General features: G+C 49.1%; 1 protein-coding gene across 4 annotated transcripts in view; it reads left to right on the plus strand.

Annotated features, from left to right (window-relative positions):
- Positions 1-367: 367 nt before the first annotated feature.
- Positions 368-25,510, plus strand: part of LOC119958869 (phospholipase A and acyltransferase 3-like) — a 38,833-nt gene continuing 13,690 nt past the window's right edge. Inside the window, exons 1-2 of one of the 4 annotated variants that reach the window (XM_038787381.1) lie at positions 368-409; positions 24,146-24,251. In XM_038787381.1, the coding sequence (XP_038643309.1) occupies positions 374-409; positions 24,146-24,251 (142 nt within the window). In that variant the 5' untranslated portion in view covers positions 368-373. Of the gene's footprint in view, positions 410-20,815; positions 20,891-21,429; positions 21,618-24,032; positions 24,252-25,510 lie in introns of those variants that run through there. The other 3 variants (XM_038787380.1, XM_038787384.1, XM_038787383.1) reach the window with 3 other exon arrangements.

Here is a 25,510-nt window from a genome sequence, read left to right on the forward strand (position 1 = left end):
TAACTTCATTGAAGCCTACTCGTGACAATAAGCGATTTTCATTCACTGCAATTCAGGAAGGGGATATTGACTGTAGAGGGGCGTGTGCTAAGTCACCAGAATGATACCAGTGCCCAAAAGGATTAATGCACAAGGACAAGTTTCACAGACTGACCTTGTATTTCCTCGAATATCGGCGATTGAGGCGATTAAGTCGTTAGTGCTATTGTTAATCTGCACTTTAACCACTATAACCCAAAGGTCTGTGAATAAATACACTTTCAAATAACTGTACTTCTAATGTCAAAACTATTTTCTTTCCAACCAAACCCTCTCCCTGATTCTGGACATTTGATTGAAATATCCCAACATGCATTTCAAGACTGGACCATCTATGTCGGAGATGGATATGTCACTGACTTTACTTCAGGTAAGGGGGATTAAACTTTTCTACTTAGATTCAATGATCTTTTCTATTGACAGAATAAAAGTATGAGCCTGAAGTCTGTCCATAATCAATTATTTACAATGGAGACTGCCTATGTAAATGTCACATTATAATTACAACCTTTCACCAGTGGAGGTGCTGCAGTGTCACCATTGAAAGGAGGATGTGACTCCATTCTGAGACCAGGAGCTGGATTCTCTGTCCCGCCGTGCCACATTTCTGTTTCACCCCGTTGGCGGGATGCTCCGTTACGCCAGCTGGTCAATGGGGTTTCCCATTGTGGGGCTGCCGGCCATACGGAGAATCCCGCCGGCGGAGAATCCAGCCCTAAATTCCTGGGAATTCCCCTTCCTTCACAAACATTTTGGGTATCGGGCTCTGGAATTCCCTCAATTCGGCCCCTGCAGCTGACACCAATGACGGAGCCAATGGGAGGTCGTGACCCCACCTCAATTAGTCTGAGCCCAGTCAAATTTAGGCTTCTGATAGGGTACATTATCCAAATCTGGGAGACTGGTCAGCCTCTCTGTAGTATGACCTGCCTTCCGCATTCCTCTACTGTGACTCTGAGTCTGACACGGCTCTCTCCAATCCCTCTGTCAGCTAAGCTAAGCCAGCTGTCTGAACTCAATAACCATTGTTACCAACATAAGGAATAGCAGCACTGAAAGAGCATGCGGTCCCTTGAGCTTGCTCCTTTATTCAATGCGATCATGGCTGATGTTCAGCTAATTCCACTTTCCTGTCCATGGGATACACACCCAGGCCTCTATTGAACTCCTTAAATGCCACTTAAGGACCACTTAAGGACCTCTTCCTGCCCAGCCTCAATTTTAGGCTGCCGAGTACCCGATGATTGAGGGTATAAAACAGAAATGGTTTTCACCTTTGACCTTGGGTGGAAAGGGTGGGGGGGGCAGGTCCTCAATCAAAAGTTCCTTTCTGATTGGGGCGTCCTCCCTTCACAGACCGGAGACCTCCCGCTCTCCCTCACTTCAGCCTACCCCCTGAAAGCGAGGTTGCCCCCACCGCCTTGTGATTCCCCCAGGGCTTCCCCTACCCTCCCCTTCTCAGGACACCTGGTACATTCCCACCACACAAGTGCCAGGCAATGACCATCTCCTACAAGAGAGAGGAACTAACTATCGCCCCTTGACATTCAATGGCATTACCATCGCTGAATCCCCCACAATCCTGGGGGTTACCATTGATCAGAAACTGAACTGGACCCAGCCACATTAATACTGTGGCTACCAGGGCAGGTCAGAGTCCTGCGAAGAGTAACTCACCTCCTGACTCCCTGAACCCTGTCCACCATCTACAAGGCTCAAGTCAGGAGTGTGAGGGAATATTCTCTACTTGCCTGGATGAGTCCAGCTTCCAACAACACTCAAGAAGCTCGACACCATACAGGATTGCTCCCCCTTCCACAAACATTGAAACCCTCCACCACCGACGCACAGCGGCAGCCGTGTGTACCGTTTACAAGGTGCATTGCAGCAACTCACTGTTATGACATCCTGGGCCAGCGCATGGTCAATTCCAGCCCCACTTGACCTAGAGTCACAATGCAATTGAAATTTACTATTAATTCTTAGAAAATACCCAAAGTCTCTGATCTTTGGCTGCCCGGTAACAACAGTCACCAGGTTTGTAAATTTAAACACAATTCATTTTTATTATTAATAATAATTAAAATTAAATAGACTTCAAATACAACAGGTTAACTATTTTCTTTAACTCGTCCACCCTCTACACACAGATAACACAGACAAACACAGAGGTGCTCTTTCCAAGGGTCGGTGCAGACTCAATGGGCCGAATGGCCTCCTTCTGCACTGTAAATTCTATGGGAAAGAATACGTAAAGTAAAAAGGATAAAGTCTCCAGGTGCGACCTAACTGCTGCTGGCGAGTTTGGTGGGGAGTTCAGTATGAGGAAAGATGGTGGGAACAGGCTCACTGGATGGGGCTGTACACATTACTTTGGACACGCTGGCCAAGTGATGGCGGGGCAGTTTGAGCGGCTGGTTTTCAAGCACTTTGACAGGCATCGCAGGGAGATGATAATCTCGCCAAAGGAATGGGTCAATGAGACTCGTACCCTGGTAAGGAAGGCTCTGGCAAAGATGCGATGGTGGTGCGGGAGCAAGGAGGCATTGAAGGGGTGGAGGAGGCATTGTCGCAGCACAGTGACCAGTTCACCTCGATGGGTGAGGAGCTGTGGAGGGTGTTGGAGAGTAACAAAGTGCTGAGAGCCAAGGTGGAGGAACTGGAGAACAGGTCACAAAGGCAGAATCTGAGGATCGTGGGGCTGCTTGAGGGGCGGGAGGGCCAGAGGCCGACGGAGTACTTTGCAGAGACATTCACCAAGTTGTTGAGGTAGGGAAGAGAAGGTATTCGTATATAGCAGGATCTCATGGCAGAGCTGGCGAGCGGCCTTTGGTCGGGCGAAGGTTGCGTTGTACAAAAGCACCGTGAGGTTTCGGGTGGACCACACATAACTCCAAGGATTTCTACTTTGAGACAGCGGAGGAGGCAGAGATGTTCATGAAAGTTAAACGACTGGGACTAAAATGATAATAATAATCACTTATTGTCACAAGTAGGCTTCAATGAAGTTACTGTGAAAAGCCCCTAGTCGCCACATTCCGGCGCCTGTTCGGGGAGGCTGGTACGGGAATTGAACCCGCGCTGCTGGCCTTGTTCTGCATTACAAGCCAGCTGTTTAGCCCAAGTTTGGATTTTGGTGGTGATAATCTTTTTTCACTTTTTGTCTACTTTATTTGGGGTTTATTTTCTCTCTTTTCAAGTTGTGTACGGGGGAGGAATGGTTTGTAGCGGTGCGGGAAATTGGTTGGGGTTTGTTTCTCTTGGGTTTGAGGAATTAATGTATTAGGAGTTTTTAAAAATAAATTTAGAGTCCCCAATTCATTTTTTCCAATTAAGGGGCAATTTAGCGTGATCAATCTACCTACCCTGCATACCTCTGGGTTGTGGGGGCGAAACCCACGCAAACACGAGGAAAATGTGCAAACTCCAAGTGGACAGTGACCCAGAGCCAGGATCGAACCTGGGACCTCAGCGCCTTGAGGCTGCAGTGCTAACCCACGGCGGTACCGTGCTGCCCCTGGGTTAGGAGTTTGAAAGGTTTGGGTGTGGGGGGCTTTGGTGCTGGTTTTCTCGATGTGGGGAAGGGGGCACTGGCAGGGGGCCACTATGCCAGCAAACGTAATTTGGCTGGTGAACGGGAGCGTGGTGGAGGGAGGGGCCTAGGTCATTGGAACACCTGTATGGACAGGTTTCGATGGGCCTGGGAGGTGTGAATGGTGGGGGGATGGGGATGATACTGGTGAGGTCAAGAGGAAGTTACTGGGGGGTCTCTGGGAAGGGAAGGAGGGGATGGTCGCTGACATAGGGGTAGGGATGAATCCTGCCTGTCGAGTGGAGCCAGGAGTAGCGGATAAGAGGGGCGAGGAGTTGAGAGATCCCCAGTCCGGCTGGTGATGTGGAACATGCGGTGGCTGGGGGGTTGGGGACAGGTAAAGCGAGCTAGCATCTTCTTGCATTTAAAGAGCTTGAAAGCCGACATGGTGCTCTTGCAAGAGACCCACCTGAGGGTGAAGGACCAAGTGAGGCTTCGGAAAGGGTGGATGAGTCAGGTGTTCAACTCAGACTTTGATAGCAGGGCCCGGAGAGGGGCGGGGGCGTTGTGCTATTGGTGGGTAAGAAGGTGAGGTTCCAGATGGGGAAGGTAGTGGCTGACCAGCGGGGGAGTAGGAACGCAACAATAATATCAATAATAACTCTGGCTGTAGTGATGTCAGAGTGTGGGTGGAGCTGAGCTCTGGCTGTAGTGATGTCAGAGTGTGGGTGGAGCTGAGCTCTGGCTGCAGTGATGTCAGAGTGTGGGTGAAGCTGAGCTCTGGTTGCTGTGATGTCAGAGTGTGGGTGGAGCTGAGCTCTGGCTGCAGTGATGTCAGAGTGTGGGTGGAGCTGAGCTCTGGCTGCAGTGATGTCAGAGTGTGGGTGGAGCTGAGCTCTGGCTGCAGTGATGTCAGAGTGTGGGTGGAGCTGAGCTCTGGCTGCAGTGATGTCAGAGTGTGGGTGGTGCTGAGCTCTGGCTGCTGTGATGTCAGAGTGTGGGTGGAGCTGAGCTCTGGTTGCAGTGATGTCAGCGTGTGGGTGGAGCTGAGCTCTGGCTGCAGTGATGTCAGAGTGTAGGTGGAGCTGAGCTCTGGCTGCAGTGATGTCAGAATGTGGGTGGAGCTGAGCTCTGGCTCTGCTTTTTAAGTTTCACTTTGAGAAAAGCTTGGGTGTGTCTGTATTTTTTTGGTTTCGTTTTAGTGTTGGAGCTGAAGCCTGACAAAGCATGTGTACTGCTGTTCTCTCTGCCATGAGAAGCCTATCTCTTGATCATTTGGTGAATTCAGAATTATAAATGTTCTCAGTAGTGAATTTGAACCTGATGTACTTCTGTTAAAAGGTGCTTCTTTTTTCTTTTGGATGTTGTTTGGGAATTTAATAAGGATTACTGAGTGTTGTAGTCTTTGGGGGATTGTATTTGAATTAATGGTGGCTAAGATGTTCACTGTATGTTTTAAAAAGGTTAACTTGAGTTCATAGAATAAACATTGTTTTTCTTTAAAAAATACTTTTCCATTTCTGCTGTACCACACCTGTAGAGTGGGCCGTGTGCTCCCCACACCACAATCTAGTAAAAGTTGTGGGTCAGGTGAACTTCATGATACACTTTGGGGTTCTCTAAACCATGGCCCATGGGGCAGCAGGGTAGCATGGTGGTTAGCATAAATGCTTCACAGCTCCAGAGTCCCAGGTTCGATTCCCGGCTGGGTCACTGTCTGTGTGGAGTCTGCACGTCCTCCCCGTTTGCGTGGGTTTCCTCCGGGTGCTCCGGTTTCCTCCCACAGTCCAAAGATGTGCAGGTTAGGTGGATTGGCCATGCTAAATTGCCCGTAGTGTCCTAATAAAGTAAGGTTAAGGGGGGGTTGTTGGGTTACGGGTATAGGGTGGATACGTGGGTTTGAGTAGGGTGATCATGGCTCGGCACAACATTGAGGGCCGAAGGGCCTGTTCTGTGCTGTACTGTTCTATGTTCTATAACAGGTTAGCATGTACACCCTGAATTGGGACAACATAGGATTTATGAAATGTTGGCTGCCACACCGAGTTTGGTTGTGCACCAGTTAATACAGTTAGCACTTGAATGCAGTGCTGAATCCGAAGTCGGATAGGTCCAAGCCGTGTTCGCTGACCCCATGCAGGGGGTAGGGTGTGAAGCTAATGACTGGATTTATTAGGGAGATGGGAGGAGCAGACCCGTGGAGGTTTTTGCACCTGCGGGATAGGGAATACTCATTCATTCCCCAGTGTGCAATGTGTATTGAAGGATTTTTGTCATGGGGAAGGCACTGTTGGCTGGGGTGAGAAAGGCAGAATAATCGACGATTGTTATCTCGGGCCGTGCTCCACATTGGGTGGATGTGATCCTGGAGAAGGGGTCTGTACAGAGGCCTGCCTGGAGCCTGGATGTGGAGTTGTTGGCGGACTCAAACGTTTGTGCCAAAATGGTGATTGAGGACTACATAGGGTTGAATAGGAATGGGGAGGTTTTGCCGTCAGTGGTATGGGAAGCGTTGACAGCAGTAGTGAGAGGCAAGGTTATCTCGTTTAAGGCTCAGGTGGACAGGGAGTCAAGAGGAGTGGCAGCGGCTGGGAGAGGAAATGTTGGCGGTGGATGGGAGATATGCGGAGGATCCAACCCCAGGTCTTCTGGTGAGGAGGAAGGAGTTACAGGAGAGGTTAGACCTTCTGTCCATAGGAAAGGCGGTTCGGCAGTTGTGGAGGGCGAAGGGGGATGTGTATGAGTATTGGGTGGGGGTGGGGAGGCCAGGCGCTTGCTGCACAAGCCATCTCTGCTTGTGGATGATCTGTTGCTGTATATCTCCAACCCGGGCTCTTCAGTGACGGATGAAATGGGACTGCTGAGGAGATTTGGGGCTTTTTCAGGTTACAAATTAAATTTGGGGAAAAATAAGTGTTTTAGAACATAGAACAGTACAGCACAGGCCCTTCGGCCCACGATGTTGTGCCGACCATTTATCCTAATCTTTTTTTTTATAAATTTAGATGACCCAATTATTTTTTCCAATTAAGGGGCAATTTTTCCAATTAAGGGCCAATCCACCTACTCTGCACATTTTTGGGTTGTGGGGGCGAAACCCACGCAGACACGGGGAGAATGTTCAAACTCCACACGGACAGTGACCCAGAGCTGGGATCGAACTTGGGACCTCAGCGCCGTGAGGCGGTTGTGCTAACCACTAGGCCACCGTACTGCCCCCCATTTATCCTAATCTAAGGTCAACCTAACCTACACCCCTTCAATTTCCTGCTGTCCATGTGCCTGTCTAAGAGTCGCTTAAATGTCCCTAATGATTCTGACTCCACCACCTCTGCTGGCCGTGCATTCCACACACCCACCACGCTCTGTGTACAGAACCTACCTCTGACATATCCCCTATACCTTCCTCCAACCACCTTAAAATGATGTCCCCTCGTGACAGCCATTCCCGCCCTGGGGAAAAGTCTCTGGCTATCCACTCTATCCATGCCTCTCATCACCTTGTACACCTCTATCAAGTCACCTCTCTGCCTTCTTCGCTCCAGTGAGAAAAGCCCTAGCCCCCTCAACCTTTCTTCATAAGACATGCCCTCCAGTCCAGGAAGCATCCTGGTAAATCTCCTCTGTACCCTCTCCAAAGCATCCGCATCCTTCCTATAATGAGGTGACCAGAACAGGACACAATATTACAAGTATGGTCTAACTAGAGTTTTATAAAGCTGCAGCAAAACCTCGCGGCTCTTAAACTCAATCCCCCTGTTAATGAAAGCCAACACACCATACGCCTGCTTAACAGCCTATCAACCTGGGTGGCAATTTTGAGGGATCTATGGAGGTGGACCCCAAAATCCCTCTGTTTCTCCACACTTCCAAGAATCTTGCCTTTAACCCTGTATTCAGCATTCAAATTCGACCTTCCAAAATGAATCACTTCACAGATGTCCCAGAACAGATCCTTGCAGGACACCACTGGTCACCGACCTCCAGGCGGAATACTTTCCATCCACTACCACTCGCTGTCTTCTTTCTGATAGCCAATCTGTATCCAGACAGCCAAATTCCCCTGTATCCCATGCCCCCTAACTTTCTGAATGAGCCTACCATGGGAAACCTTATCAAATGCCTTACTGAAATCCATATATACCACATCCACTGCCCGACCTTCACCAATGTGTTTCGTCACATTCTCAAAGAATTCAATGAGGCTTGTGAGGCATGACCTGCCCGTCACAAAGCCAAGGTGACTATCTTTAATCAAACAATATTTTTCTAAATAATCATGAAGCCTATCTCTCAGAATCCTTTCCAATATTTTGCTCACCACAGATGTAAGACTGATGGGTCTGTAATTCCCAGGGATTTCCCTATTCCCTTTCTTGAACAGGGGAACAACATTTGCCTCCCTCCAATCATCCGGTACTACTCAAGTGGAGAGCGAGGAACGCAAAGATCATCGCCAACAGCGCAGCAATCTCCTCCCATGCTTCCCATAGTAACCTTGGGTATATTCCGTCAGGACCAGGGGACTTATCTATCCTGATTCTTTTCAAAATGTCCAGCACATCCTCCTTCTTAACATCAACCTGTTCATGTCTCTTAACCTGGTTCACACTGTTCTCATGGGTAACAAGGTCCCTCTCTCTCGTGGATGCTGAAGCAAAATATTCAGTTAGGGCCTCCCCCATCTCCTCAGACTCTAGGCACAAGTTCCCTCCACTATCCCTGATCAGCCCTACTCTCATTCTGATCATCCTCTTATTATAGAATTTACAGTGCAGAAGGAGGCCATTCTGCCCATCGAGTCTGCACAGACAATTACAAAGAGCACCCTACACAAGCCCACATGTCTACCCTATCCCCGACTTAACCTTTTTGGACACTAAGGGCAATTTAGCATGGCCAATCCACCTAACCCGCACATCTTTGAACTGTGGGAGGAAACCGGAGCACCCGGAGGAAACCCACACAGACAGTGACCCAGCTGGGAATCGAACCTGGGACCCTGGAGCTGTGAAGCAATTGTGCTAACCACTATGCTACCAAGATGCCCTATTTCTCACATAAGTGTAGAACGCCTTGGGGTTTTCCCTATTCCTTCCTGCCAGGGTGATGTCTTCTCCAGGGGCGGGAGTTGGGGTGGGGGCTTTGCCACTTTAGGTATGGTATCTGGGAGTGCAGGTGTTGCGGGACTGGGCTCGGTTCCGCAAGTTGAACTTTACCAGTCTGGTGGGCAGAGTCAAAGCGGATTTACTGAGGTAGGAAAACCTTATCCTTTCTCTGGTAGGCCGGTTGCAAGAGGTTAAGATGAATATTTTGCTGCGGTTTTTATTTCAGTGCCTGCCAGTCTTTTTGCCAAAATCGTTTTTTATCGGATTGGACAGGTTGGTCTCACCATTTGTGTGGGCAGGGAAGGTGGTGAGATTATGAGGACGGTGCTTCAGAGAGGGCAGCGATAGCTTTTCTGAACCTGTTCTACTATTATTGGGAGGCGAACGTGGAGAAGATGTGGGGTTGAAACAGGGAGTCGGAGGCTTTGTGGGTGAGGATAGAGCTAGGTTCTTGCAAGGAGTCGCGGGCACTGGCAATGACGTCACTTTTGTTTGCCCCAGGGAGGTACTAGGGGAGTCCGGCAGTGGTGGCCATGCTGAAAATATGAAGGTAATTTTGGCAGCATTGCAGGTTTCGGGCAGGGTCGAAGTTGATGCCGATCAAAGGAACCATGGGTTTGAACCGGCAAGGATGGATTCTAGGTTTCGGAGACGGGAGGAGCAAGGGGTGAAGAAATGAAGAACTTGTTTTTAGAAGGGCGGTTTGCGAGTTTGGAGGAGGTGGGGGAGAAGTCCGGAACCTTGCGGGGGGAGGTTTTCAGGTACCTTTCCGGTGGCACCACTCTCCTCGTTGTTGGAGGGGGTACTGTCGGTGATGGGGCTGGAGTGGGGGTCAGCTTGGTGATCTATGGGAGGAATTGGGGGAAGAATAAGGCGTCCCTGGAGGGGGTTAATGTCAAGTAGGAGGAGGAGTTGGGGATGGCGCTGGAGGAGGGACTGTGGTGCGAGGTGTTGTGGTGGGTGAATGCCTCAACCTTGTGTGCGAGGCTAGGGTTGACACAGCGTGCATCTTATGAAGTCAAGGATGGGCCGGTTGTATGGGGGTGTGGAGGATACTTGTGAGTGGTGTGGGAGGGGCCTGGCTAATCCTGTGCACAAGTTCTGGTCCTCCCCGAAGTTGGAGAAATTTTGGAGGTCGACCTTCAGCACCATGTCAGCGATCCTGCACGTGGATTTAGAGCCCAGTGCCCTGCTGGGCATATTCGGGGTGTTGGAGCAGTCGGGGTTGCTGCGTGAGCGGGGACAGATGTTTTAGCCTTCACCTCGTTGATCGCTCGCAGGCGGGTTCTGTTGGGGTGGAGGTCAGCTTCTCCACCCTATGCCTCGGTATGTCTGGGGGATCTAATGGCAGTTCTTTAACTTGGAAACGGTGAAATTTGCTCTGAGGGGCGGCGAGTGAGAGGTTCCTTAAGAGATGGAGTTTGGTTCTACTACATTTCAAGGAGCTGGTTACCGTCAGCTGCTGGGGGAGGGGGGCTAATGTGGGGTGGTTGGGTAGGGTGGTGGGGTGGGTTTGGGGTTCTGTCTTGGGTTACTTTGTATTATGTGTTTCAAATGTTAAAATGCCAAAAGCTTTGCATAAAAATATTTTAAAATAAAAAGTGAGTAGGCATTGTTAGTTACATGAGCAGTTCACAGCTATCAAGTGAATTCCCCTCGGTAGATGTGCCATGTTGCAGGCGAGTGCATCCCATTCAGACTGTGAAGCCTGGACACTGGAGGTGTTAACACCACAAAGGCAGCAGCCAACAATCAAACACCCTAAAGCTGGGCTTCAGCCTTTGGGATATCCCCTGGACCAGAGGGTGAGGGTGTGGAATGGGAGGGGGCACCTAAGTCCGGTCCAAGTAATGTTCTTGGCAGGGATCTGGGGTCCGGTGCCCAGGGGACCTGCCTGTGGCTGGGGTGCATGTGCAGAGCAGGGTGGACCAGCACAACCGGCTCGTTGGATGACACCCTGAGAGACGTGTATGGGTGGGGGAGGCTTGGGGGACTCGAGTGTACTGGGGTGGAAGCCATAACTGATTGTCAGTCTCACCTTCTCCAGTTCCTTACACATTATGGATGGTATTGTGGATGCTGCAGCAGCTGCCCTCACAGTGCTGATGGCAGTCAGATGCTGGAGAAGGCGGTGGCAGCAGCATCGACGCAGGCCTGAAGTGGGGGCCCATGTGCAGAGCCCCACCTCACACCCTGAGGACCCGGCCGTCCATCAGGTCAGGGAGGCACCCAGAGGGTGAGACCGGCCATGATCCAAGGTGTACAGGTGTCGCTGGTCATTTGAGGTGTTGGACAGCGTGTGCCGCAGGAGGCTCCGCCTCAACAAGGGGACGGTGCAGCACCTGTGTCATGTCCTCGCGGATTGGGCACCAAGCGGAGGGGGAGGATACCCGCTACCGGTGGCCAGCAAGGTCACTGCAGCCCTGAACATCTACGCTTCGGGGTTATTCCACGGGTTGAGAGGGGACTTGTGCGGCTTATCCAACCTACAGCCCACAAGTGCATCCGTGAAGTCAGGGGTGCCCTGATTGCCCAGGCATCTGACAATATAAACTTTGACCTGGACCAAGTCCAACAAGATGACCAGGCAGCAGGATCTTCCATTCTGTCGCGATGCCCCCAGGCCCAATAGATGGCACGCATGTTGCCTTGCACGCACCGGGACACCAGGGTGTGTCCTTCATTAACAGGAAGGGGTTCCACTCCATGAATGTCCAACTTGTGTGCGACCATGTCTGTGCACGCTTCTCCGCGAGTGTGCATGACAGCTCCCGCAAGTGTGGGGCCAGTGCTGTCTGAATTATTTGTAGAACTCTGTCGGGGATCCGTCTGGCCCGGCTCCTTCCCCGCCTACATGAAGGTGATGCTCTCCATGACCCCTCCCAGTTCTAATGGTGCTTCCAGACCTCGTTTCCTATCCTCCTCTGTAGCTGGTATGTCCAGTCCATCGAGGGACCGTTTCATCCCCAGGTCACCTGAGGGGGGCTTGGAGGTGTGCAGCCCCCCGGTAGAAGGTCTCGAAAGCCTTGCTGATCTTTTCCGGCTCTGCTATTAGTTTGCCTCTGTTGTCTCTAACCTGTGCTATTTCCCTTGTGGCTGCCTGCTTTCGCAGCTGGTGAGCCAACAGGAGGCAGGTCTTGTCTCCATATTGCAAACAGTTACCTAAGACGGGAATTGAACCTGGGTCTCTGGCGCTGTGAGGCAGTAGTGCTAACCACCATGCCACCCCATAAATGGAATCTTTCTGAAAACTATCTCCAGTTCTCTGGATCTTCATCAAATGAGTCCATCGTGCCCAAATTTCCCACCATTTTTCACGGTATCGGAATAGTCTTCCCACTTCCCTTAAATGAATGGTCTAGCTAAACAAAGGTTGAACCAACAATTTGTAATAGCTTTAAGATGCATTGCAAGCTGTGAGAATCCTTTGATCTCTGCCCCTCTCTACCTCCGTGTCTTACTGTATTGCACATGGTGAGCCTTGCGGCCTGACTCCTCAGGCTGCCAGTTTTAAATCGGTATGAGGCCCTCATTATTATTATCATTTCGAGTTTTTGTCCCACAAGCCTTCCCTGTTCCAACACCAGGTGCAATTTCAGACCTTCTGTTAATCCGCTGATCGATCGATCTGGTGAAGCAGCTCCACTCTTCGTCATAATTATTGACTTTCCATTCTTCGTGTCAAAGTGGACACGTTCACATTTTCCCCACGACACCCCATTTGCCAAATTTTTGTCCACTCACTTAATCTATCTATGTCCCTTTGTAGATTCCTTATGTCACAAGTAGCACAGTGGTTAGCACTGTTGCTTCACAGCTCCAGGGTCCCAGGTTCGATTCCCAGCTTGGGTCACTGTCTGTGTGGAGTCTGCACATCCTCCCCGTGTGTGCGTGGGTTTCCTCCGGGTGCTTCGGTTTCCTCCCACAGTCCAAAGATGTGCAGGTTAGGGTGAATTGGCCATGCTAAATTGCCCCTTAGTGTCCAAAAAGGATAGGCGGGGTTATTGGGAGCCTGGGTTATCCAAGAGCCAGTGCTAGACTCAATGAGCTGAATGGCCTCCTTCTGCACTGTAAATTCTATGACTCTTCTACATGGAACTCTACCTTGATGGTCGAAGTCTGGCTTTTCTCTTTCTTCTGAAAAATATATTTTCTTCTCTGATCCGTTTCTCGTCGCCAGATTTCTTTTTGTAAACTGGCTGGATCTTTAGACTAATAGGACAAAAGAAATAGAGTGCTGATGCACGTGGGTTTAATACAAGATCAACAGAGGGTTTTTGGGTAGGTCTTCACTGTATTTAAATAATTATTGACTTTCCATTCTTCGTGTCAAAGTGGACACGTTCACATTTTCCCCACATGACACCCCATTTGCCAAATTTTTGTCCACTCACTTAATCTATCTATGTCCCTTTGTAGATTCCTTATGTCTTACTTTCCTACCTGTCATTGTGTCTTCAGTAAATGTAGCTACCATACATTAAAGAGAGCTTCTCTCTGTGATTGTTACTGCATCAAGAACACTTTCGACACAAGATGGAAACCATTAGCTGTTGAGCAGATAATGGAAAATGCTGAAGCAAAGGATGGTGAGAAAGTCAAGTCCAAACCAACAACAGAAAACAGTAAAGACTTTGTGGATGAGCTTCGATGCAGCAGAGTTAGGATGTTGCAGGAAAATAGCCTATAATCCACAAGAATTACATTCAGACAGAAACCGGTGCTATGTCTTTTCGTCCGACGTCATTTCGTCCAACGACACTTCGTCCACGTCTTTTGGTCCAACGTCTTTTTGTCCGCCCGTCTTTTGGTCCAACGTCACTTCGTCCAATTATCCAATTACAAATAGTTTAATTTCGTTTTTCAATGTTACTGCTCAAGGATCCTCTCCACCTATTTCGCCTCTTGAGGTTAGGTTCTGCATTTGTGCTGCTTGATCTCCAGACATTATTAAGATAAGCTGCAGGATATTCACCCATGTATGCTCCAGCGTGATGAGAGCCATTGTATCTGATGGAATATTTGATCATTTCAGACCTGTAATGTCAGAACCCACTGCCAACCAGAGGTTTTAATCACTCGACGAAAATCGAGTTTAAATCTGCTTCTTTCAGAACTGCACTCATTGTCTAAATCCAATTAGACTCCCACTTATATCTGTGTCTGTCGGAATTGTAGAATATCAAATCATCTTGTCCTCTCCCCATTATTCTCTCTCGGGTACAGTTCTGGAAATCTAACTTTTAGGGAATTTCGGGAATTTACAATTTACATCAATTTTAAGTAATTTCGGGAATTTTAAGTAATTAGTAAACTTTTAGATTTTTTAACTGCATTTTTAGATTTTTTAACTTTTTAACTGCATTTTTCAACTTGCATTTTACTTGCATTTTATCAATTACTTGCATTTTAGCAATTAAATTCACTTGCTGTATTGTACTTGCATTTTGCTGTATTGTACTTGCATTTTATCAATTAAATGGTTTTATACGGAGTTAATTTGTAATTGGATAATTGGACGAAGTGACGTTGGACCAAAAGACGGGCGGACAAAAAGACGTTGGACCAAAAGACGTGGACAAAGTGTCGTTGGACGAAGTGACGTCGGACGAAAAGACGCGACACGCAGAAATCCGATTGGTCTCCCAGTCAGCAGGTTATTTGACATATTGAGCAGGACTGACAGCATCTGTGGAGGGAGAAACAGAGTTTTTGTTTTAAATTTTAGAGTACCCAATTAATTTTTTTCCAATTAAGGGGCAATTTAGCGTGGCCAGTCCACCTACCCTGCACATCTTTGGGTCGTGGAGAAACATAGTTAACGTTTTAGACCACGTATGTAGGTGTGTGTGTATATAGAGAAATAAATGGGATCACAGAGTCATTGAAAATATCTTCACTGATGTGTCTGTTTCTATCACTAACTGATACCCATCTCTTCCACAGTGTGAGGAAATCCAACGTGACCTTGGAGCTGTTCGTGGTGATGGTGGCATTGGCATAGGAGGTTGGGGTTATGATGAAGCTGGTAGGCATGGTGATGGAGGAGGTAGGCATGGTAATGGAGGTGGTAGGCATGGTAATGGAGGTGGTAGGCATGGCGATGGAGGTGGTAGGCATGGTGATCGAAGAGGTAGGCGTGGTGATGGAGGTGATTGGGGTTGTGATAGAGGTAGATGTGGTGTTGGAGGAGGTAGGGACAGTGATGGAGGAGGTAGGCATGGTAATGTAGGTGGTAGGCATGGTGATCGAGGATGTAGGCGTGGTGATAGAGGTGGCTGGCATGATGATCGAGGAGGTAGGCGTGGTGATGGAGGTGGTAGGTATGGTGATAGAGGTGGTAGGCATGGTGATAGAGGCAGGCGTGGTGATCGAAGAGGTAGGCGTGGTGATGGAGGTGGTTGGGGTTGTGATAGAGGTAGATGTGGTGTTGGAGGAGGTAGGGACAGTGATGGAGGTGGTAGGCATGGTAATGTAGGTGGTAGGCATGGTGATCGAGGAGGTAGGCGTGGTGATGGAGGTAGTAGGCATGGTGATAGAGGTGGTAGGAATGGTGATAGAGGTGGTAGGAATGGCGACCGAGGAGGTAGGTGTGGTGATGGAGGTGGTAGGCGTGGTATTGGAGGTGGTAGGAATGGCGATAGAGGACGTAGGCGCTGTGATGGAGGTGGTAGGCATTGCGATAGAAGAGGTACGGGTTGTGATGGAGATGGTAGGCATTGCGATAGAGGAGGTAGGAGTTGTGAAGGAGGTGGTAGGAATGGCGATAGAGGAGGTAGGAGTTGTGATGGAGGTGGTAGGCATTGCGATAGAGGAGGTAGGCATCGTGAGGAAGGTGGCAGGGGTTGTGATGTAGGTAGGAGTGGTGTTGTAGGCAGTAGGCTTGGCAGTGGAGGAGGATGGGGTTGTGATGGAGGTGGTAGACATAGTGGGTGTGGTGATGGAGGTGGTAGGCATTGCGATAGAGGAGGTAGGCATCGTGAGGAAGGTGGCAGGGGTTGTGATATAGGTAGGAGTGGTGTTGTAGGCGGTAGGCTTGGCAGTGGAGGAGGATGGGGTTGTGATGGAGGTGGTAGACATGGTGGGTGTGGTGATGGAGGTGGTAATGGAGGTGGTAGGCATCGTGAGGAAGGTGGCAGGGGTTGTGATATAGGTAGGAGTGGTGTTGTAGGCGGTAGGCTTGGCAGTGGAGGAGGATGGGGTTGTGATGGAGGTGGTAGACATGGTGGGTGTGGTGATGGAGGTGGTAATGGAGGTGGTAGGCATCGTGAGGAAGGTGGCAGGGGTTGTGATATAGGTAGGAGTGGTGTTGTAGGTGGTAGGCTTGGCAGTGGAGGAGGATGGGGTTGTGATGCAGGTGTTAGATATGGTGGGCATGGTGGTGGAGGAGGTGAGAGAGTTCACCAACCGATTCCTGTTCTTGCTGGTGTTGGTTTCTGTTCTGCTGCTCGTGTGGCTCTGCGTGTGGCTAGTGATGCTGCTGCTGCTGGTATTACCAAAGTTGCTGCTGGTGTTGCCAATGTTGCTGCTGGTGTTGCCAATGCTGCTGCAGGTGTTGCCAATGCTGCTGCTGGTGTTGCCAATGCTGCTGCAGGTGCTGCCAATGCTGCTGCTGGTGTTGCCCATGCTGCTGCTGGTGCTGCCAATGCTGCTGCTGGTGTTGCCAATGCTGCTGCTGGCAAACGGAATCAATGAGGGAGACATTGTGAATGAACCCACAGGCAGATTGGTAACATTGTAGATCCACCTTCTGCTGAAGTTCTGCACTATGATGTATCTCTTGACTGACAAGAGACACCTTCCTGAGATGTGAACTCTGTTTCTGTCTCTCACCTGGGCTGCTAAGTGTGTACACATTCCCAGGATCCATTGTAATTTGCTTTTATCTGTATCAAAATCAAAGTTCCCTGAAATGGATTAAGTTATAGAATTAAATCCAATTATCCCTACTCTGTGTAGTTGACTGTGGTAAGGTGGGAAATGTCAACTTTCTTTCAGGCCCTGAATATTTCCTCTTATCTGTAAATCACACAGCAACCCATAGTACCATAGAAAGGTTGTTCTGGATCCTTGATCAGCAGCCACGGGGCAGCAAGCACTATGCCTGCTTTACAAGAGCCAGACATGATCGGAGCTGCCAGTCCTGCAGGGCTCGCTGTGGCATCTGCACCAATAGCCACCTTCTCAGGTTTCGCAAACGCCTGCCCCTCTTCACATCAGCTGGCTCATCACCAGGCACCCTGGCCTACGATGAGCCCTGTTACTGGGCCATCAATAAAGTCAAAGTGAATTTACACAGCTCAGGCTGAAGAGGTAGACCAGAGGTGCTGCTGCCCCAGGCCACAGCAATGGGCTCCAGAGTCCGGCCTGCAGCTTAGGGGCGAGTGGACTGACTATCAGGGACAGAGGGGGCAGTCACCTCAACACTCTTCCTCACACCATCCAGGCATTAGATTTCCCTTGAAATTCACCCCACCCCCTGGTGTTCACCCTACGACCCCCCCCCCCCCCCCCCCCAGCGCTGGAACGGGTGAACCCTTCCCTGGGTAGCCCACCCTACCATCCACCCCAGCGCTTCAATACTGCATATATTTTAAACAGAAACCCTTTTGACTAATGTGTCATTTTAACTGGCCCAAGCACTCCCCTTGATCCAGTGTGCTATGTGGCAGGGTCCCATGATGCCATCTTTATGGACTTCGCTAGCAGCCACCAATGTCTTCAGAAATTTTAGGGCATATTCTGTTCTCGATTGTGATTAGTAGAGCTTTCAGAAGATTCTGGAAGAAGGGGAGCATCTCCATTTTAAATTCCTTTCTGTTAGAACTTGCTCTCTCCAAGGTTCAATCAGCTACGACTGACAATTAAAACCGTCTCCAGTCCGGCCTGTGAAGGTTTACCTTCTGAGTAAAAGACTGCAAGCAGTAGGCAGGCCAGTGAAAATAACTTCTGGTTGAAATGCTGCAAGCAATCTCTCTCGAGCCAGGCCTGTGAAGGTAACTTCTGATTGAAAGACTGCAAGCAGTAGCCAGGCCCGTGAAAGTTTAATCCTGTGTTTGAAAGGCTGAAGACCAAGCTCTTCTCTCTCTCCTCATACTGCAACCAGAAACCCTGTACAAAGACCAGACAAGCAGTTGAAATGCAGAATGGACGGTGACCTGCTGTAAATTCTCAGGTAGAGAATTCTAATCTCATCTCAGTGAGACTGAGAATCAAACTGGCGGAGACCTGTACAAGTGAAGGTGAAGCTCCAGAAGAGTTTGTGAAGCCCAGGAGGTTTAATCGAAGGCAGATACGAAAAGATCCAGATACGAAAGGATTGGCACCTACCAAGACCATAACCTCAGCAGCGAAGATTGTCATCTCTCATTCCCAGTATAAGAATGTTATTTTGATCCTTCCCTACCCCCATCGTGTGTCTGTCTTGTGTGCATCTGGGTGGAGGGTGGGACGGAGTTAGGGAAATAATTAGATTAGCAGACCGCTGTTCAATTATCATCATTGCATGTTTATCCCTTCTCTTGCTATAAATAAAGTTTTAAAAAATGTTTTACTCACAAATCTGGTGCCTGTAAGTTATTAGAATGGTCAAGGGTCAAAGATTTCAGGAAAATCTATAAATTATTGGTTAATTCAGTTGGGTTGGCACTCGAGGGCCTGTGGGTTCGAATTGACTGCACACTAGCCCAGGGTGTCGTAACAGCACCTTTCCCCAGGAAGCTCACCCTCCCACCCACACACTCCTAGCAAGGGCTCACCCTACCCTGGGGAGTTACCGTACCACTCACACATCCACCTGTGTTCAGTTTTGGTCTCCTTACTTGAGAAAGGACGTACTGGCACTGGAGGGTGTGCAGAGGAGATTCACTAGGTTAATCCCAGAGCTGAAGGGGTTGGATTATGAGGAGAGGTTGAGTAGACTGGGACTGTACTCGTTGGAATTTAGAAGGATGAGGGGGGATCTTATAGAAACACATAAAGTTACGAAGGGAATAGATAGGATAGATGTGGGCAGGTTGTTTCCACTGGCGGGTGAAAGCAGAACTAGGGGGCATAGCCTCAAAATAAGGGGAAGTAGATTTAGGACTGAGTTTAGGAGGAACTTCTTCACCCAAAGGGTTGTGAATCTATGGAATTCCTTGCCCTGTGAAGCAGTTGAGGCTCCTTCATTAAATGTTTTTAAGGTAAAGATGGATAGTATTTTGAAGAATAAAGGGATTAAGGGTTATGGTGTTCGGGCCAGAACGTGGAGCTGAGTCCACAAAAGATCACCGTGATCTCGTTGAATAGTGGAGCAGGCTCGAGGGGCCAGAGGGCCTACTCCTGCTCCTAGTTCTTATGTCTCTCATTGTAATGTGTCTGCTCTGTAGTTGAACAGGACTCCCTTTGCTGATTTACTGACCTGTCAATGTCAGATTACAATCCGCGTGGGCCAGCTCTCTGTTAAGCTCACCGAAGTTAACTCTGCTCCTGTTTGCTTGTTCCTTGACCTTTCGTATACCATTTTAGAATTAATGATGATATGATCAATGTTCAATCTAATTAAATGTCAGTACTAAGGGAGCACCACACGGTGGGAGGGTCAGTACTGAGGAAGTGCTGCACTGTCGGAGGGTCAGTACTGAGGGAGTGCCGCACTGTCAGAGGGTCAGTACTGAGGGAGTGCTGCACTGTCAGAGGGTCAGTACTGAGGGAGTGCTACACTGTCAGAGGGTCAGTGCTGAGGGAGTGCTGCACTGTCAGAGGGTCAGTACTGAGGGAGTGCTACACTGTCAGAGGGTCAGTACTGAGGGAGTGCCGCACTGTCAGAGTGCCAGTACTGAGGGAGTGCCGCACTGTCAGAGGGTCAGTACTGAGGGAGTGCCGCACTGTCAGAGGGTCAGTACTGAGGGAGTGCTGCACTGTCAGAGGGTCAGTACTGAGTGAGTGCCGCACTGTGAGAGGGTCAGTACTGAGGGAGCACCCTACTGTCAGAGGGTCAGAACTGATGGAGTGCCGCACTGTCAGAGGGTCGGTACTGAGGTAGCACCACACTGTGGGAGGGTCAGTTCTGAGGGAGCGCTGCACTGTCGGAGGGTCAGTACTGAGGGAACACCGCACTGTGGGAGGGTCAGTACGGAGGGAGCACCGCACTGTGGGAGGGTCAGTAATGAGGGAGCACCGTACTGTGGGAGGGTCAGTACTGAGGGAGTGCTGCACTGTCAGAGGGTCAGTACTGAGGGAGTGCTGCACTGTCAGAGGGTCAGTGCTGAGGGAGTGCCGCACTGTCAGAGGGTCAGTACCGAGGGAGCACCGCACTGTCAGAGGGTCAGTACTGAGGGAGTGCTGCACTGTCGGAGGGTCCGTACAGAGGGAGTGCTGCACTGTTGGAGGGTCAGTACTGAGGGTGTCGCACTGTCAGAGGGTCAGTTCTGAGGGAGCGCTGCACTGTCGAAGGGTCAGTACTGAGGCAACACCGCCCTGTGGGAGAGCTGCACCGTTGGAAGGTCAATATTGAGGTCGAGCTGCACGATTGGAAGGTCAATATTGAGGGAGCGCCACACTGATGGAGGGACAGCACTGAGGGAGCAGTGCACTGTTGGAAGGTCAATATTGAGGGAGCGCAGCACGGTTGGAAGGTCAGTACTGAAGGAGTGTCGCACTGTCGGAAGGTCAGTATTGAGGGAGCGCTGCACTGTTGGAAGGTCAGTATTGAAGGAGTGCCGCGCTATTGGAAGGTCAGTGTTGATGGGGCACCGAATTGTTGGGGCTTTTTGCATTAAATGTCACACTAAATCTTCTAATTGCCCTCTGAGGTGAAGGTAAAGATCCCACAGCCACCTCTAGATGAAGAGTAGAGAAGATCTCTCCTTAGTCTTGGTCAATATTTATCGTTATGTCAATGACACAGAGCGAACAAGATCTATTCATGCGCATGTATGGGATCTGACTGTGCACAACTTGGCTGCTGGGTTATTACAATAATGACTATGTTTCAGTGAGAAGTACGTCAATGTCCATAACAGGCTGAGATTTTGTGTGGTTGTGAAAGGTGCTATATAAATACAATCATTTATTTCTCGTCACATCTGTACGATGGAGTTGTTGTTTTCAGACAAGAAGATCCAGCAGGAAGTCAGGAATGTTGAGGTGGGAACCGGGAATAAGAAGAATGACGATCCTGCTGATGAGGGACATTTTCAGTTGCAACAGTGATGGGAAACCGAGGCTGGTGAGTGGGCCGCATGAGAGGCCCTCCTTCATCTCAGTGACCCCAAGATTGACATCAGGCTTGTTCACTAACCGCATGAATAAGATTAAACACATTTAATACACAGTGAATATTTCATAACGAGTTATAGAAAATGCTTTCACATTCATTTATTAATGGAACTGTCAACAGTAAAAAAGATAACTATTTATATTTGGGCACAGAGGGAGTTCACGGCCGTCACAGTCAAGGTTGGGAGCAATCAGTCGCACCTGACTTCACACGACCTCGCCTATCACTTCAGTCATTCCCGCACGGGCAAGGGTCAACACAGTTCTCGGGCCGCACACAGAACCCAGGTGGGTCGCATGTGACCCCTGGGCCACAGGTCATCCAACATTGAGTTACAGGAACCTTTCCCAGCGGTAGATGAGGAATGTTCACAGGTGGGAACCTGCAACTGGCAGGATATTTGGGGAAAACCTGTATCACAACGACCTTTGTACATGAGTAATATGGAAAGTGAGATAAGGTGTAAACGTGTCAATAACTGATTATTGCTCCATTATGCTACATATATAAAGGCTGTCAGGGATCAGTGTGGAGAACAGGCAGTAACAGTCTCCAGGAATTTACATTGTTTCCCAATTCCAGTCTGGAAGTGATTTGAAACCCCGTCACAGAGAGACAGGTTACAGTTGTCTGATTCTCGATTCCAGTTTGCAGTCCCTGATCGAAAATGAAAGAAGTAAGTTTGTCTTTTACATTTTTGATCTTTCCCAGTTTTAGCATGTTTATAACCTCAGCTCTGGATTATGTCTAACAGGCTTCCTGTTGTTAATAACTGGATCCGGCTGTTTAACTCTATAAATGGTCTCATTAATCCAATATCCTAGAGCCCATTCATTTATTAAATCGGTAATATACGGAGTAAATTGGAACTCACATTGCAATTTAATTTCCCGCCCCTTAGATTCAGGTTTTCCGAGACTTGTGGATCTATTTTATTTATTCCAGGATTTCCTGGTCATGGATCTTCCAGGAACACAAGAGTCTCTTGTGGAGTCTTACTGAGGTTTGCGCTGAGGTAACAGAAATGAGTGACAATGCCAAGTAGTGGTTTAAAATAACAATTCGATTGAATATTGAATAATGATAACAACTATAATAATTATTGTAATAAAACTAAAAAACTAAAAGAGAAAGAAAGAAAACTTAATTGAAAGAAGAAAGCACTTTACACATTGTACGATCCCAGCCGAAGTTACTACTCAATGGTCAGCTCTGTGAATGGAATAGATCGTAACTTTTGGATCCCGGTGGTTCCTCACCTCTGCGGCATTCGCCAACCTCTGTGTTCTGCCACACTGGTCACCTCCAGGGCCCAGTCCCCGAAGGAGGTGAGGATTCTCAAGGGAGGGAGGGCTGGGGTTCACGTGGCGAGTTGGATCGTGGATGCTCCCTGAGGGCAGGGGGTGCCGCTGGTGTCTACTCACTCGTGCTGCCTGGTGTAGGTTATCACAGAATTTACAGTGCAGAAGGAGGCCATTTGGCCCATCGGGTCTGCACGGCCTCTGGAAAGAGCACCGACTTAAGCCCACCCTATCCCAGTAACCCCACCAAACCTTATTTAATAATAATAATCTTTATTAGTGTCACTGGTAGGCTTACATTAACACTGCAATGAAGTTACTGTTAAGGTGGCAATGTCAAACCTGTGAGGACTCCTTAAGTGAACGAAATACGGTAGGATTCCTTTGCCTGTTACGCTGGGCCAAGCACCAGGAAACTCGTGGCAATTGCCGCTCGCTACAACACTTGGAAATGTTTCCGGAAGATCTTGCCCGGAAAGTGGTTAGTCTGTGGAATTCTCTCCCAGAGAGGAGTCGGGACTGTGGGACATTGAACATATTCAATGGGGCTGTTTAGCTCATTGGGCAAATCGCTGGCTTTGAAAGCAGACCAAGGCAAGCCAGCAGCACGGTTCGATTCCCGTAACAGCCTCCCCGAACAGGCGCCGGAATGTGGCGACTAGGGGCTTTTCACAGTACCTTCATTTGAAGCCTACTCGTGACAATAAGCAATTTTCATTTCATATTCACAGATGAGTTAGACGGGTTTCTGATCAACAAGGGAGTTGAGGGTTACAGGGACAGGCTGAAAGTGGAGTTAAGGGCACGTTCAGATCAGACATGATCTTATTGAATGGTGGGAAGTCGAGCAGCCTCGATGGGCCGAATGGCCTACCCCTGCCCTTATTTCTTATGATCATCCCTGTCAAACCCCAGGATCTCACATGTTTCAATAAGATCAACTCTCATTCTTCAAAATCCCAAAGAGTAGAGGATCAATCTGCTCTACCTTTCCTCATCAGCCCGAATCACGAGGTTTCAGATGATTAAAGGATTCAGTAGGGTCGACAGAGACAAACTATCTCCTCTGGTGCGGGAATCCAGTACAAAGGTATCTCCTCTCTAACCCTCTCCACCTCTCTCTCTATCTCTCCATTATCTCTTTGACCAATCTTGGGGGTCACCAGTCCTTATGTTTATTTATTTGATTTGGAGTCACATCGTATTTGAAAATGTGACTGTGAAGAACTTTGGGATGTTCAATTGATTGATTTGATTTATTGTCACATGTTCATGTGGAGTACAGTGAAAAGTATTTTTCTGCAACCAAGGGAACATACACAGTAGACAAAAAGAATAAAGAATAAATCAACAGGGTACAACAGAGTAAGGCGTTGTGAATAGAGTTCTTACAGTGAACAGATCAGTCCTAGGGGGAGTCGTTGAGGAGTCTAGTAGCTGTGGGGAAGAAGCTGTTCCAATGTCTGGATGTGCGGGTCTTCAGACTTCTGTGCCTTCTGCCTGATGGAAGGGTCTGGAAGAAGGCAATGCCTGGGTGGGAGGGGGTCTCTGATAGTGCTGTCTGCCTTCCTGAGGCAGCGGGAGGTGTATATAGAATCAATGTGCGGGTGGCAAGCTTGTGTGAAACATTGGTCTGAGTTCACCACATTCTGCAGTTTCTTGCGATCTTGAGCTGAGCAGTTGCCATACCAGGCTGCGATGCAGCCGGATAGGATGCTCTCTATGGCACATCTGTAGAAGTTTGTGAGAGTTGATGCAGACATGCTAAATTGCTTTTGCTTCCATTAAAGGTTCTAATTGAATGCAATTTGTCGGAGCAGTTGTTATTCTGGACCGTAACTGCATGAACTCCACTTTCAAATGGTCACATTGATTTCTAATGTACACCCCGTCTACTTTCCAGTCATCTCCTCAACCCAGACCTGGAGATTTGATTGAAATATTCCGACCTGCCTACCAACACTGGGCTATCTATATCGGAAATGGATATGTCATTCACTTAACTTCAGGTAAAGGCTACTGAATTTTTCCACTTCGATTCAATGATCTCTTGGATTGACAGAATAAAAGTATGAGCCTGAAGTCTGTCCATAATCCATTATTTCCAATGGAGACTGCCTATGTAAACGTCACACTGTAATTACAACCTTTCACCAGTGGAGGTGCTGCAGTGTCACCATTGGAAAGAGGGAATAATTACAGTGACACCGTTGTCAGACCCTGGGCTGGATTCTCCGATCCACGACGCTGGAATCACATTCGGCTAGAGGAGCGGAGAATCCCTGATGACACCCAAATCAGGGGGCGGCGCCGCTTTCGCGATGCTCCACCATATCCACAGCCTTAGGTCGTTCCCTGAGGCCGCCCCGATGTTCCGTCCACAACCAGCCAAGTTCCCAACAGCATGGGGCGCGTGTGGTCTCACCCGTCGTAAACTCCGCGTGGTGGCTGCGGACTCAGTCCAGGGCCGCCACAGTCGGGGGACGGCCGATCTGCAGGCGGGGAGGGGGGTGGGGGCGTCATTCAGGGCTGGGTGCACTGTGGAGGGGGGACGGGGCGGCCCAGGGCGCACGAGCGGCCGAAGGGGGTATTTTTGCGGTCCAGGTCTGTGGGCTGAGTCCGCCATGAAGCGCGTGGGCGGCCACGGACCCGGCAATGCTCCGAGACGCGTCGGCAGCAGGGAGCTCTTCGCTGCCTGGCTGCTCATCCCCCCTGCCCCCCTCCCCGAGCAGGAAATCGGTGGTCATTTTGCACCAGTTTTCCTGGCGTAAAACACCACCATTTTCACACCGGCATGGGGACTTAGACTCCCAAACGGAGAATCCAGTCCCAGATTCCCGGGAATCCTCCTTCCTTCAACAATGGCGACAAATATATTGACATCAAGTTCTGGAATTCCCTCCCTAAACCCCTGCAGCGGACACCAGTGGTGGATCCAGGGGGATGTTGTGACCCAACATACTCCCAATTATTTTGAGGTCAGCATAAATTAGACTGCATGCAGGGTAAACTGGCTAAATGTGGAGAATGATCTCCCCGCACTCCCTTCCTCGACCCTGTCTCTGCAACTGTCTGAGTCCACTCTGACTAACTTTAAACCCTCTGTGAGTGAAGTTAACCTCAGCTCCCTGAACTCAATAACCCAGCTTTGACAGAATCATCCAGACTGGAAACACTCTCTCCCTTCTCCCTCCCCAGATGCTGTCAGAGCTGCTGAGATTGTCCAGTATTTTCTGTTTTTGTTTTAGATTCCAGCATCCACAGTAAT

The sequence above is a fragment of the Scyliorhinus canicula genome, chromosome 31 (genome assembly GCF_902713615.1).
Source record: "Scyliorhinus canicula chromosome 31, sScyCan1.1, whole genome shotgun sequence".
Classification (NCBI taxonomy): domain Eukaryota; kingdom Metazoa; phylum Chordata; class Chondrichthyes; order Carcharhiniformes; family Scyliorhinidae; genus Scyliorhinus; species Scyliorhinus canicula.